The sequence below is a fragment of the Taudactylus pleione genome, unplaced genomic scaffold, assembly GCF_031769625.1.
Source record: "Taudactylus pleione unplaced genomic scaffold, aTauple2 ptg000244l, whole genome shotgun sequence".
NCBI classification, from domain to species: domain Eukaryota; kingdom Metazoa; phylum Chordata; class Amphibia; order Anura; family Myobatrachidae; genus Taudactylus; species Taudactylus pleione.
In genome coordinates, this window is record NW_028284646.1 from 12612023 (window position 1) to 12628103 (window position 16081).

The 16081-nt window shown below is 40.8% G+C and overlaps 1 protein-coding gene across 1 annotated transcript; it reads right to left on the minus strand.

Annotated features, from left to right (window-relative positions):
• Positions 1 to 6617: 6617 nt before the first annotated feature.
• On the minus strand, positions 6618 to 15049 carry CAMK2N2 (calcium/calmodulin dependent protein kinase II inhibitor 2). The gene is made up of 2 exons (XM_088479769.1): positions 14567 to 15049; positions 6618 to 9598 (listed from the first exon to the last, which is right to left on the minus strand). Exons 1-2 carry the CDS (start codon positions 14733 to 14735, stop codon positions 9528 to 9530), a joined length of 240 nt encoding a protein of 79 aa, XP_088335895.1. The 5' UTR covers positions 14736 to 15049; the 3' UTR covers positions 6618 to 9527.
• Positions 15050 to 16081: the final 1032 nt, after the last annotated feature.

A 16081-nucleotide genomic window follows, 5' to 3' on the forward strand; every position in this document is an offset into this window, starting at 1 on the left:
CTTCCTATTGTGGATATCAGGTGTTCTGAAACATCAGTGTTTGCATTGACATGTGATAAAAACTTTTACCTATAAGACCTGGAGTGTTGCTTATCATTTCTTTACACACACACACACATATATATATATATATATATATATATACACATATATGTAAAGATTGGCGCTTAATAACCTAAGTGAACACAATATGTGAGTGAAAAACAGTTCACCAAGCCTAAATTGAAAAAGCACTAGCGTTCATAAAAAGGAACCGCTGCTCCCCTTCTGTGATACAACAGTCCAGGATCCCTCAGGACAATCTAGAAGAAAAAGAACAGGAGGGGGCGTTCCATAGTGCATAAAACAATTTATTACAAACACAAATAGTGCCACAGGATAATCGGATTTAGTGTGCTTGTACCAAAGATAACAACCATGTGGACTGGTTACCACATGGCTTGATATATCCACCTCCAGGCAATACACCAACCGTCCTCTGGAAACCGCCGGGAATCTGCACCACATGCTGTGAGACTTCACGAGCAACAGCGTGCCGGGAACACCGCTGGACAAGGAGCCAGAAGGGGATGCCGGGTGTGTCAGAGCTGAATCATTAGGCCACGTCCTTACTTGTTTTGTCAATGTACTTCATGGATTAGAATCTGTACATACAGTATATTATCACTGAAACGTGAATACATATTTGTTTCGATATTATGCACCCCTTCCATATATATTTATTAGTAAAGTTTCACATGAACAAATACAGCTAGTGTAACTATTTACAATCAGGAAGTCATACAGGAACTCAATCAGAGTTGGACGCAATTTGCTTTTAAACGCAAATGTGAAATTTGTAGCTGGGAAACAATATGCATTTTACTACCTATGCAGAGCTGGCCACAAACAGGAAATACGACCAAATCTTCACTCCCCCTGCAAATAACATAGCAGATGTGTCAGGAATATTACGGGAGCTGTACATACGATGGATAAAAACACAGTGCACAATTCATACAATTCTACATAATTAGTACCCATGTTGCATAGAGAATGTTAAGAGCAAAATCGTACACACTCTAAATATAAGAATGCAACTAATAAACTAATATCAGCAGCTTACACCTACAGTAAAAATTGTTTTATCTTGTAAAATTTAGTGTTCAGTACTTTGGAATTCTCCTCTTAGATCACTGCGATAGCAGTTGTACTATTTTTGCATAACTGGGTGTGTCTTAAATGCATTCAGCGAATCAGATGCAGCCAGAAGTCATTTGCTCCTAATGTTTGGCCATCCGGGGATGCACTTCGCATCAACATATATATTTGGTACTTTGGCTGCTTCTACACTTCTCCTCCAACCCCCGTGCCACAAAATGAGGCAGAGTCATAAGAGCAAAAGATGCACGTTTTTTTTTTTAAAAAGCTGGTTGCAAAGAAAAGCCGCAATTTGCTTTTATGCCCAACTTTGAATAAAGGTCATTATTGCAGAAATGTAAACATATACAGTACTGTGCAAAAGTTTTAGGCAAGTGTGGAAAAATGATGCAAAGTAAGAATGCTTTCAAACAAAGAAGTGTTAATGGTTTATTTTTATCAATTAACAAAATGCAAAGTGAATGAACAGAAGAGAAATCTAAATAAATCAATATTTGGTGTGACCACCCTTTGTCATCATAACAGCATCAATTCTTTTAGGTACACTTGCACACAGTCAGGGATTTTGTAGGATTATAGTCAGGTGTATGATTAACCAATCATGCCCAACAGATGATAATGATCATCATTTTTATATGTAGGTTGAAACACAGGGCCTGATTCAGAACCAGTCGCAAGCGCTGAGCGCTTGCAACCGGGTCGATGTTTGCCCACTGGGCAGGTGCACGATGGAGCTGGCTCCATCGTGCGCATGCGCGAGACCCGGCTAGCAACGGGTGCTCCGTCGCTCTGGGTCTTGCACCAAAGGGGGCGAGCTGTCGATGGTGATTGACAGCTCGCCCTATTTGGTAGGCGGGCAGGGGGGGTGGCTGACCAAACGGAGGCGTTCCTGAAAGAACGCCTGCCATTTGGGGGCGGCCCCACTGACATCACCAGTGATGTCAGTGGGAGAGTTTCCGGCTCTATTAGAGACAGAAGCTCTCTGGGGCTTGCGGCCACAAGACCCTACCACAAGGGTCTCGTCGCAAGCTCGACGGTTGCGATGGTCTTGACCATCGCGACCATCAACCTGGCCACTCGCAAAAGCTGTGGGTGGTCACCCACAGCTATGCGAGCGGCCAGGAGGCTGAACAAAAAAAACAAAACGCCCTGATTCAGAGCGAGCACTCGTTCATAGCGTCCAGCTCTGAATCAGGCCCACAGTCATTAACTGAAACAGAAACAGCTGTGCAGGAGGTTTAAACCTGGGTGAGGAACAGCCAAACTGTGCTACAAAGGTGAGGTTGTGGAAAACAGTTTCAGATCACATATCATACACCATGACAAAACTGAGCACAGCCACCAGACACAAGGTAGCAATACTGCATCAGCAAGGTCTCTCCCAGGCAAAGATTTCAAAGCAGACGGTGATTTCGAGATGTGCTGTTCAAGCTCTTTTGAAGAAGCACAAAGAAATGGGCAACGTTGAGGACCGCAGACGCAGAGGTCGGCCAAGGAAACAGTGCATCAGATGAAAGACTTCTTCTGAAATTGGAAAATGTTCAGCAGTGCCATCAGCTCAGAACTGGCAGAAACCAGTGGGACCCAGGTATACTTATCTACTGTTCAGAGAAGTCTGGCCAGAAGTGGTCTTTGTTGAAGAATTGTGCCCAAAAAGTCATACCTTCGATGTGGAAACAAGGCCAAGTGACCCAACTATGCACAAATGGCTGGAGAGCAGTACAATAATGAGTGTCTGCAGGCAACAGTGGAGGTTCCATGCAAGTTTGAGGCTGCATTTCAGCAAATGGAGTTGGGGATTTGGTCAGGCTTAATGGTGTCCTCAATGCTGAGAAATACAGGCAGGTACTTATCCATCATGCAATACCATTAGGGAGGCATCTGATTAGCTCCAAATTTATTCTGCAGCAGGACAATGACCCTAAACATACAGCCAATGTCATTAAGAACTATTTTCAGCCTAAAGAAGAACAAGGAGTCCTGGAAGTGATGATATGGCCCTCACAGAGCTCTGATCTCAACATCATCAAGTCTGTCTGGGATTACATGAAGAGAAAGAAAGATTTGAGCAAGCCTACATCCACAGAAGATCTGTGGTTAGTTCTCCAAGATGTTTGGAACAACCTCCCTGCCGAGTTCCTTCAAAAACTGTGTGCAAGTATAACTAGAAGAAATGCTGTTTTGAAGGCAAATGAGGTCACACCAAATATTGATTTGATTTAGATGTCTATTCTGTTCATTCACTTTGCATTTTGTTAATTGATGAAAATAAACTATTAATACTTCTTTGTTTGAAAGCATTCTTACTTTGCAGCATTTTTTCCACACTTACAGTACCTAAAACCAGAGCCGTAACTACACTTTTTGGGGCCCTGTGCCAGAAAGAGCATTGGCGCCCCCCTCATTTTTCAAAGGGCCATGGCTTCATGGCGAAGGGCCAGGGAAGAGATAGGAGAGGCCAAGAGATGCTGGGGGGATAAAATAAGAAGAAGCTACAAGTGAGAATTATAATAGACAGAAATTTGACAGTTCCAAACAGCACCCCCTGACCTGTGGTGCCCTGTGCGATGGCACCAGCCGCACTACCCTAGCTATGGCCCTGCCTAAAACTTTTGCACAGTACTGTACTTTAACCTAAATTTAATCACTTATATTTATTCCCCTATTTTAATCTATATATTAGTGTTCATTGTTCTATGATCAAACAAGCACTTCCTCACAACACTATCTGCAGACTTCCAAATGTCACGATTTTTTTGACAGTCCCACTTTTTGGGCACTTGTCCGGCCATTCCACCAGTGGGCAGCAGTGTCCCATGGGAGGGGGGGGGTCGGCAAGGGTGGGAAGTCTCCCTCTCACCTGCAGCTTTGCATAGCAATGGTGAATGGATGCCGTGCGCATTCATACACTAGGGAGAGGGACTGGCGGCAGTTCAGCAGCTTGGGAAGTGCTAGGCATGCCCCCAGAGTGATGCATGGCCACACCCCTTTTTTGTACACATGCACACAATGTCCAGCTCCCCTCTGCCCCAGAATTGGAAGGTATGCTATCTGTTTGGAGTTTGTACGTTCTCCCAGTGTTTACTTGGGTTTCCTCCGTTTTCCTTCCTCAGTCTAAAAACTCATGATGCATAATAGTAAAGAGAAAAATAATAAATATATAACATCTTTACTTCTTCAACTATTTCAAAATGGTACATGCAATATGTTAATTATGATTAGAAATATAATTATTTGCAATAATCCCATAAAGTGTTTACCACTGCTGGTTTTGTTCCAACTTATGAGGTGGTAGAAAAACTTGGACTCTTATAAGAAGAGAAGACAGAGCAAGACACTGTTTCCTGTTTTCCCTGCCGAGCCAACCAGAGACACAGAAACAGTAAGATTGGCAATGACTGGTCAAGACACTGTATAGTAGAGATCTTCTTGCTGAGCGGACATGGAAGGAGGACCTTACCGCCTTAAAAGAGAGCAGATATGTAAAATATTGTTTTATAGAGTTTATGTAAGTGGTGTCTTAACATGCTATTAGAATGGTATAATGATATTTAAAAAAAAATGTAAGAAGCTTATTTATTAATGTTCAGCTATCCACAAGTTGTATTATTGTTCAGGACCTCCACCTTTTTAAACAATGCAACTTTTTTTACAGGAAATGCTTCTGTACAGCAGCAATCTCTTGGCAATCCATTCAAGTTTTTATTACGTTTCTCTTGAATCAGGTGTCAGTAATATATAGTTTTACTTCATTCTAAACCTGCTGAAAATTAGATTCACATGCAGATCTAATAAAGGGTTTAATTTCTTGTCATGTTACATATCCAGGCATAATTACCTTGGCCTACGTCACCCATGTTCTTATAGTGTCCAATATGCCAGACTATGAGACACTAATGTAGTGTTAATGGGGAGTGAGGATGGCTTTTTATGCCAGAATAATGTGCTGTCCTGAGGCAAAGCTATGACAATAGCAAATGGGTGCATTAGTTGTTGGATATGGGCTCTCAATTCAGCTCCTACCATGGAATCAGAGTCCTATAACCAATTCTGGTAGTTTTGTTGCAGGGAAGTTGATCTCTATGTTGCCTCTTGTATTCAACAATCTGTAACCCATTTGAGAGCATAATTGCAAGAAAGGCATTGACTAGTGTAACTGCATCAGCAATATACTGTACAGTGAATTGTATAGTGTGCTTTACACCTTTACAATGAGTACTAATACAGACATGAAGAAAGACCTAATACATCCAAACTGTTCTCATGCCATTGGATACTGACTATCCCATTGAATGTATATTGTCTGCCAGAGATATAATGTGGCTCATGTGTTCCCTAATGAACTGTGGGCCTGATTCAGAGCCGGACGCTATTTGCGAACGGTCGTTCAGAAAAAGGGGCCGGCTATTTAAATTGAGCGCTCGCTCTTTGCAGTCTGTTGATGCCTCTATGTCTGAGCAAGCGAACGAAACATGCGCTCGCTATTTTGTAAAAACGCCCCCTGGCCGTTCGCATCATACGTCATCTCCGCTATTTATTAGATTAATCGAGTACATCGAAAGGCGTCTGAACTGCTCGCAGTGCTTGTGGTAGGTTTTACTTCCCGCAATCACTGCGAGCAGTTCAGGCTAAAAGACAACCAAGTGACGTGATCGAAGACGCTCCCTTACTAATTATGCACTCCCATTAAACGCCCGTTTTGACCGTTTGGCACGCCTGCGTTCGGATCTCCACTCCCCGTTTTCAAGCACCTTCCCCTGTTACCATCCACGAACGCCTCATTCTGTCACTCAAATTAGCAGGCCCTCACTGTTTTGCGAGGGCACGATTTCCGACCGCAATGTCTGGTTGGCGCATGCGCATTACGACCAATACGCATGCGCAGATGTGCAAACATCGCTCGGAGCTTACGAGCGGCTCTGAATCAGGCCCTGTGTCCAGATTCCAGCATAACTGGGATAGCTGAAACACCCAGTTGCGTGAAAGTGACCTCTTTCAGTGCCTAGTTTTTTTATTTAATAATGTGGACCAAAATATATGATGTTTTTCATTTATTCATTAAATATTATAAATAATATATTTTCCAAATATTCCTACAATGTGTTCCTAAGGGGAGAATCATTTCCTTACAGGAACTCTTAGTGTTTGAGTCACCAGGCAACTTTTGTCACATACATATATCATGTATCATACCTACATATCATGTACCATCAATGACATCTCATCCTTCCCAGATTACGTTACTTGTCTAATAAAGATAACATGTGGCCATACTAAAGTCCCATAGATAAACTCCTGCTACCTGTCCATGCCAGAAAGAACTATGCTGTCTGATATATTATATACAGTAGTCTTGTACTACTGAATGCATTCCACTTACCAGATGAGAAGTATTTTCACCTTGCGATCCATTTCTTAGATCTGCCAGTCCAGTAAATTTTCCAAGAGAAACACACGCAGCTGCACCCCACTGGTGATCAGAGTTTATTTATTTATTCACCAAATACAGTTGAAATGATATTAATATACAATGAGTCATTCTCAGAATGGCACAGCATTGCCATATAAGAATCAAAAAATGGTGTATAATTATTGAGTCTTAAGTCCATGCAGAGGATTCAGAAGCTTTTTTTTTTTTTTTTTTTAAGAAAAAAAGAAAACATAAATAAAATAAATAATAATAAAAAAGAAAAGTACAAAATTAAAAATACAACTATTTCGTCCCATAAAAGAGGCGGTTAACAGCTGTTATCTCACATTCAGAGACTGCGTGGTTTCCTGAAACCATCCCTTGGTTGCAGATAGCAGTATAAAATTTCCAAGCCACATATTTAAGCCAGTCTAAACTTTTAATTTCAGAGGTCACCAGCAATTCTAGACAGATAATGGAGGTGCCACCACCAGGAAATGTGACATCTGCATAACCTTCAAATGCTACGCACTGACTGAACTAAACATGTCCCTAAGTGTCTATTCTACAGGTACAGATCCAGGAATATAACAGCATCAATAACCCCAGTGTACAAATTCTATTGGCTACTTTACAAATGCCATACATTCTAATATGTATCACTTATATGTATTTATCACTTTCATTAACACTGGATATCTGCAGCAAATATGCATGTTAGGTTGGGTTCTATGGGTGACTTTGCAGCTACAAAATTGCCCCAAAGAAATATGATTGCTTCTGATGAGTTCACTTACACTTATTTATATATATGGATATACAGTTACAACCTCTTCTTGAGGTGTTACAGTTTATATGAGTAAATGTTTTTGATGCTACAGTGTCACCAATATGAACCCGGCTTTAGGTCTCAAGTAAAGTGCAATGTGGAGAGTACAATTTTAGCCTCATAAGCTCTGATGTTCTGTAGTAGAGATCTAGAAACAGCTGGGTACATTTGTACCTCTCTTCAACTCTCCTAATACTGCTGCAGTTATGTTGTCCCCAAACTTCCCTAAACATGTTCAATTAATTAAAAAGATGTAAAAATTGATGGCTAATCTCAATATTATCAGGTTAATTGTAAGGTTATTGATGATAATAGGTATTGGGCAGAGGTGGGCATTGGAATGGGTGCTAATAGACATAGGGTTAGAGTTCAGACTATGGATTTCATTATTACCGACCCCAATGAGCAAATTCCCTTAAAGAGATCAGTACAGCTTCCACAGAAATATACAGCAAAGTGGTGCCATGCAATGCCCACATCCTATTACCCAACACTCATTTATTGAGAGGACTGTCCCTATGAACCAATAATGCCTAGAAGTGCATCATAATAGCTAATGAAGGTGACATGTCACGCATCACCTATAGAAAACCTTGGAGTAGTACATACAGATAATCTGCTTTCTGCAGTGGATACAAAGTAGAAATAAGTGCAAACATTCCATATCTCTTGCTGCAAATACTGAAAGTAAAATTAGAAGTTGCTACATATGCAATATGCCAGCATGTAGAGAAATCAAACTAATGTAAAAGTTATACATGAAATGTGCAGCATATTTCTACATATGCACTAAAGTAAAACTAGAACATATTTAATATATATCAAGTTTAGCAGACATTGTATATCTAGTTAAACATGTACTATATAATACATTAATAAGAGAGACAATCTGACATGAAACAACATGTCCTAGAAGCAAGCAGTATCTTGATGTAAGTATTCTGCCAAACAATGCCAGCACACACTGGGTCAAATTTTACACATTCATGGTGGTGGCAGCAGGATGTTACATAACTACTGATAAGGGCACCCCCAAGTAACTGCCCTAAACTGCAATCCAGTTGTCTGACACTCAGTCTGCATCCAGAAGTTGGCTGCGTCTCTGATGTGACATTGCACAGTCACCAGCATGTATCAGAATTCATATTAATAACAAAGAGTTATTTATAAAAATACAAATGTAAAGGGATCCTGTTAAAAAGGAGCGTGCTGGGAAGGGGTGGGATCCAAGATGAATTCGGAAGCTCATGCAAGAGATGGAGCAAATTAAGTCTTATTCTTGCTTGGGTTTGGACAGCAAAAAGACGGCCTGTGCCTGCTCTGCGCCCTCCAGCTGCTCTGCTTCTGACCTGCTGGTATCTTGAACATGAAGGGCAAGATGAAAGGTGGGATGGCTGTCTGACCAGTCTATTATTGTTTTGATGCTGGTTTACTGGTGGACTGAAGGGGTCATGGGATTAATAAAGACAAATTATACTATATATACCTATATATAAAACATTAGTGTGTGTGTATATATATATATATATATATATGTATATATGTATATATATAATAGGTACATATAGATATATAAACACAGCCGTGTAGGTGGGTTCCCTGTGGGTCCACAAATATGCTCACAGCTAAAGATTATTACTTCACAAAAGACACATTGTCAGAATAAAGTGCATTTCTATCAACCTACATCCCCTGGGGTGTACACTGTGAGGCATGAGGAGGCAGCACCTGGCAAGGATTGGAGTTGATAGGCAAAAACTCCATGGTGCCCCAATCTACAAGCACCTTCTTGGCACACAGGCGGACGCTAAGGACAACAGCACCCACTGTATTCTGGGGTTGGCTTTATCATGAGTTGAGACTCATCACTGCCCCCAGAGCCCAGGGTGAGGGACAGTGACAAGGGTTATAGGAAGGTGCTGAAATGGACATCTCCACATTGGAGGTCATTGGCGAAGTCTGAGTGGAGTGGGGAGCCGGATGGCACCATCAGGAGACCTGCAGAGGGTCTGGATCAAGGTGGAGGGTGGAGATTTGCCAGCAGCCTCAAAGCCTTTCCTTCTTCTCCATGTCCACAAACATGCACAGCCAAAAGTGCTTACAAATCAGGGAGGAGAGTGAGCGCTGGAGAGCAACCACTTCTACACCTTATACTCCAGAGGGAGACTTGTCCGACACCCCCTTCAGAACTTCGTCTATTCTGTCATCTTCAATAACAACTGAGGAGAGGGAGAGACATGTGGTTTGGGATCAAAATGCTAGATCAGTGTGTATGAATGAAATGGGGAGATGTGACCGAAGGCCAAAGTGAAAAATTAAGAAAACTAAGAGATGTAGGAGGTAAGGGCTATGAAAGCAAGGAAAACAACATGTGCATTCACACCTACATTGCAGTTGGTTATAGTCTAGCAACGCACACACACACGAACACAATGATGAATAGACTTGTAAACAGAAACAATTGCATAGCTATATGTACAGTATATACAAAGATAAGTATATGTACAGGACAGGTATGAAATGCTGTACTAACCTCTTCAATTCTAGGGCATGTACACACTAACCTCTAATGCTGGGTACACACTAGACAATGTGTACCGCTGTACACATCAGAATGATGTAATGAAGGACAGAACAATCCCTCATTACGTCCTTCATTACCTTTTACGGCACCGAATGCGATATCGTATGGTTGGCCATGCAGCACCACGGGATATCGCTAACGACCATGGGAGCGCACAGATTGGGTGAACACACGAAACGATCCAACCGATATGTCATTCCGATTCGGTCGGGAACGACATAGTGGGCCAACATCACCCCAGTGTGTACCCATCTTTAGACTAAAATATGATTGTGTCTATTTAAAGAACAACCACACATATTAAATAAATACTAAAATCATCTTAAGAGGCACCTACTACTAATGTCTTTAAATATGAACAAACGGTATATATGCTCAGATCTACACTCACAAACATTGTTGACTGGAAGCTGCCAGGGTGATGTTTAACAGAAGGGGTAGTGCTAAATTATATATACTGCAAGCAACGCAGTTTCCAGGTCTGGTTGTTGAAATCAACATATAAATAAGCCAATAGAAAAAGTAGACTGGATACTGCAGAATTAAATATTACTAGCAATGCTCATTGGGCCTGATTCAGAGGTGGACACAATGCCAATACTTGCGCAGTTGAGCGATGATTTGCTACTGCACATGCGCAAAAGTCTGGGAAACCCATTCTGCGCACTCATGACCCCAACTGTACAAGAGCAGGCGCAGTTGCAAACGGGATCGGTATCATTAGAAAAGGCCACTGTGAATCATGGGTGTTTCTGGGAGGTGACCTGAAATGATGTCGCAGCACCACAGCCACAGAGGCCTTTTGTTGAGGGATTTGCGATCAATACACTCAGCACCCCAAAGGCTGCACAAGGGGTTGATGGTGCTTTGATGGTGGAGTGTTCCTAATCACCAGCCGATTTGCACCATGCCCAGATAATGGAAGTGGGCGTCTCAGGGTCTACTCTGTTGCACGCTATTACAGAAGCTGAATGCTGACACTAACTTTTGCATATTTTTGCTATTGTGAATCTGTAAGAAATTTCAGCTGTGCGTGAATAGCTAATATTGGTCATGGTTTTGGGGTGTGGGATGACCTTTCATGAAAATATGGCAATGTTTGATAAGCAAATGAGTAAACAACTGAGTAAACAGAGTTGTTCTAACATACACAGAAATATAAGATACAAGTATTCATCCACTACAACAAATGAAAAATGATTTATGTTTTATTTCTCTTTATATGCTGTGAACTCTCAACATCCTATTTATGTTTCTGCTAGTCTCTTTAAACGTGTTCTTCCTCTAAATGAATGACTAGCTTGAACCAGTGAAGTAATTTAAGGCTCCCGGCCTTAGTGCACAATCTGAGCTAGACATGTGGAAACAAAGGCTTAATAGATATTGGAGTCTGGATATTTCTTAATTGTAGAGACTTCAAAACACAATGCTCCCAATTTAGAAATCCCACTATAACTGCCAGCAGGGAGAAAGAACCCTGCTGCCCAATAACATATTGGTGTTGCACTGGGGTCCCCAGAGCCCCGATGTGGTTTATATTATATCACTGCTATCCTTGTTGCTATGACACTAGCTTCAAGCTTACAATTTTACCAATTTTAGATTATGAGTAGCTGGAAAGGCAAGTAAGAGGGAGCACATGTAAAGATGATACTTTTGCAAACACATTAAAATAAATGGTTCATAATATATGTTAGCAGGTTGAAAACATTTATATAACTCCAAGCTACTGCAGCAAACAGAGGTTTGTTGCACAATAATTTTTATGCAAATATTTGTATTCACATTTGCACTGAAAGCTTAGGAGACTCTAGATTGCTTGATTTTTATTTTTAGCTCTTTAGTAAATGTTATACTAGCTAGGCCCTCTCAATTTACTATTAATAATTAAATCACTGCACTACTAGTCTGTCATCATTTTCACCCAGGACACTTGTTTTTATCATCACCTTTATGTGCCAAAGAACACAAGTTTCTGAAAATGATTTTGCATTGCATCCAAGGATTACCTAACAAATGACTGTTCAACAAGTGCTACATGTTATGCTGCCTAATCTGCCATCTAAAATGGCACCTTTCATTTTATTTTTGTAGCCAATATAAATGTAGTACCATAACAATTACAGGGAAGAAACCTTATGGCTTAATCCAGCATTGGATCTACCATTAAAAACTGACCACCTACAGTTTGCCAGGAATAAAGGTTAATTGTTCTGTTTGAATGGGTTTTTTTTTGGTCACACCTTTCACTACACCCCCTACTGTGTTATGAATGCTACAAGGTGAAAGCACATTGTTTTACACCTAATTTAAGAAAAAACACTACTGTTAAATGCAAGTGTTCAGCTCAGGAGTGCAAAGAAGAACAGCTAATATATGTGAGAGCTTCCCTCCACCTGTATACAATGGACCATGGGCTGAAATCAGCACCTTGGATCCAAGAGGGAAACCTGCACAATACAATAAGGTGTAACCTGCATTGGCATGCCTACCTCTTAACTTTTAAATAGCAAGATCAGCATGTTAATAATATGTGTGCATCTCTCCCGTGTGGTGTAGCTTTCATGTTGTATGTAAGGGTATATACATGCCCCTATCATGCAACTCACATCTGTGTGTTTATATAACTAGGATGAAGTCACTCCAATTGTGGTAATCACACAATTCTCATTGCCCAATACTAATCAACCCAGTGTGAGTCATCTAATATTGTGTACCGCTGTCTTGCTGTGTGGTATTATGACATTTGTATGGCAAAACGATGAGCGATGCTTTCATGACCACAAAGCGATATTATATGCCTCCCATTGAGGGATTTCAGTAGAATTAAACCTCCTATTCTCATACCTGAAAGATTTTTTTTATGCTATATCTATTATACCCAATTTTCAATCACGCACAATTTTATGGATTATAGTAACAGAAATATTAAATTAAATCATCTGTTAAATCATTGAAGCCCTATAGTCTACCATGGTAAGTATACAGGTAACCATTTGAATAAACAAAAATAGCAAATTACAAAGCTTAAGGATAATAGTTGTCAGGAGTTTAAATCACCTATAATCCCATGTTTAATACCTCTTTTTAATTATATGTATAAACAATATTCCAAAAACTGGACATGCAAATCTATCCCCAGATGTATGCATTAATTATACAAAATTGGCTGATAAATCAGAATAAAATATACAAAATATGGGACAATTAATACATATCTACATCTGTTCTGGGGATGTACTGTATGTATAAATTCATATATACTTTTCTAGCAGTATACTAATTATTTTTGTCCTGTAAGTCAGTATTTCAATGGCAATGCTTTGTATAGTTTACCTGTTTCCTCCTTTTAGTTTGAACATAGTATTTACATGCATCCTCATGCATGTTATTGATGTATTGTAGTGTTTCAGTTTGCAAATCCCCTTTCTTTTATTCTATATCACTGTACTGTTTATTTGTATATGCATTAAGGCAATAGATGCTTGTACATATCTTAATGTGATTAACTGTCTTTATATAGCTAAAGTACGGAGCTTCTACTCTATTGTTTAACTGTATAAATATTATTCTCTTCTCCTCAATGTGTATAACCATTATCTAAGTAGATAATATTAATAATCATTGGTATGAGCTGCCACTTACTGTGCATATTCACATATGCTTGTGGCTGTGCGCAAAGCCATCTAGCAAACTGTATGTAAACATATAGCTCAAGATATATACTTATAGACATATGTGCATGCATGATGTATGTAAGTTACAGGAGTATGTTGTTACATATATGTACATTTGTAGAAATGGGTAGTTGTATCAGTCTGATAACACAACCATGTCCTACTCTCCTGTAAATATTTATCATCAGTACACAAGAAAGTGGCAAAGGCTCAGTAATGAATTCATACTCTACATAATGAGATCACTCACACCCCGAAACACAAGCTGCCGGTATACAGGACCTAGGGAAGACTGCTCCACACAGACACAGACAGACAGACAGCAGCATCGCTTGGCAAGGAATCAGGATGCGATTATGGAAAATTAACACATATGGATTTAAAGATGTAACTGAGAAATAGAAAACAATGTATTTTTCCCCCCTATGGGAGTGACACTGGGATGGGTGTAAATGAGATGTTTGAAGAAAGAAGATGATAGCCACTGGAAGGAGCATAGATGGAGGAAGAGAGATTGGGGGGTGCATACAAGTAGGCAGATTGGGGGTGCCCCTGTATGCAGTGCATAGGGGAGGGGGGAATAGACATTGGATGGAATACTGAGGGGCGCATAGATGAGGGATACAGGTTGGGGCTCATAGATGGAGACTAAAGATGAAGGTATAATAACAGTTTACACTATAAGAGTCGATGAATTAATGACACTATATGGGTAGAATAATTAATTGCATTATATGGGTAAATTAATTAATGACAAAATATGGGTAAATTACTTTAATGACACTATATGGGTAGATAAATTAATGACAAAATATGGGTAAATTACTTTAATGACATTATATGGGTAGATAAATTAATGACATTATATGGGTAGATGAATTAATGCTATGGACATTTGGGTTTACACACTATAGGTCTCTTCTTACCTCTCTTGGCTCTTCCGATTTGCCCCAATTTCGGGGGTCTTTTCTGCTGGTTGCCCCCAAAGAAGGCGCTGGTGTCCTGGAGACGGCAGCTGAATGAGATCTGACCCACCTCGCTCTCAGAGCCATAATGCCCCATCTTATCCTCACTGTAGGGGAGAATTTCGGACATGTTGACAGCACCAAAACGAAGTATTGCAGGGAAACTATGTGAAGCTCCTGCAGGTGTAACCCGGGGGAAAGGCAGGAGACAGGAGTCCTGCACGGTGTATGGCAAAGCTCCTGCACAGAGAGCGCTGTCTGCGGAGGGAGATTGCGGCTGCTTCTGGGATCCTGCGGTGGACGGAGCGGGGATTCTGCAGTGGCTGGATGGGCTGCGGATGAATACGGACGTTGGTAATGACCAAGGCTGGGAGGTAGGAGACGGTCGGAGGGACGCGGGCGGGCTCCGGTTCCCCAGCTCCTTTGTAGACGTCTGAGGAGAATCTGAGGAATTCTACATCATAAAGAGGAACGATGTCTCGGTGACGTCATGTCAGGGGGGTGTGTGACATCAGGAGGCGAGTGCGGAATAACAATGACACTGCAGCAAAACAAGGAATCAACTTCACAGAAACAAACCCCAGAGAACAGGAACGGGCGGGCGGAATCCTATGAAGGAGGGGAGACCCACTAACCGGGGCGGGTGGAGTATCCTAGGGAAGAGAGCATACGCTTGGGGTCGGGGGAGTTCCTAGGGACACTAGGAGACACGCAGGCTGTGTGGAAGGAGAGAACCGTTGTGGACTGACATATGATACATTCAGTTGCCATAGTCTCAGGATGACTGTTTATGTAACACAGGGCGACATATGGACATTTATCTCATACAACACATGTATTTCCCGTTTGTTTGATTAATTTAACGCAGGATACCTGTTGCAACCTGTACTGCGCCGATATGGGAAGATAAGCCAATTGAGGGGTTTGCAGAATGGGAATGTATTGCATGGGATTGTCACACCACCATATATGTCCTTCTAATAATATTACTCATCCTGCAACATACTGGTGCATCATACGTGGTAGCAAATTGTTTCAGCACCATGGACAGCTAATATGACTATTCCCTTCTGTGCCCGCCCTAGTCATGGTGTTTTAGAATAATTTGTGACGCTACAGTTTTTTTTAGTAACAGTGTTGTGTTATAAAGCAGATTTGGAAACAGCAACTGCTTGTGATCTTTACACTAAGAAACACTATGCTTTCCCACGGTGGACCAAATACAGTAATTTTTAAATGTTGAAATAAATTTACCTAAATGTTCAATAGTCCCGGTCATACTTTGCAAACTTGTATTTGGTTTTACTACTGTTTGTAATACAAATGACATACATTTTATGTAGGTAAGATAAAAAATAAAATAAAAATCACAGTATTGGATACAACTAGCAATGGATAGATATTAGCAAAACTAGAGTTCACGCAGGCGCACAAAGCCCCGGCACACGGCAAAAGGAGCCGGACAGGGTCGGAGGG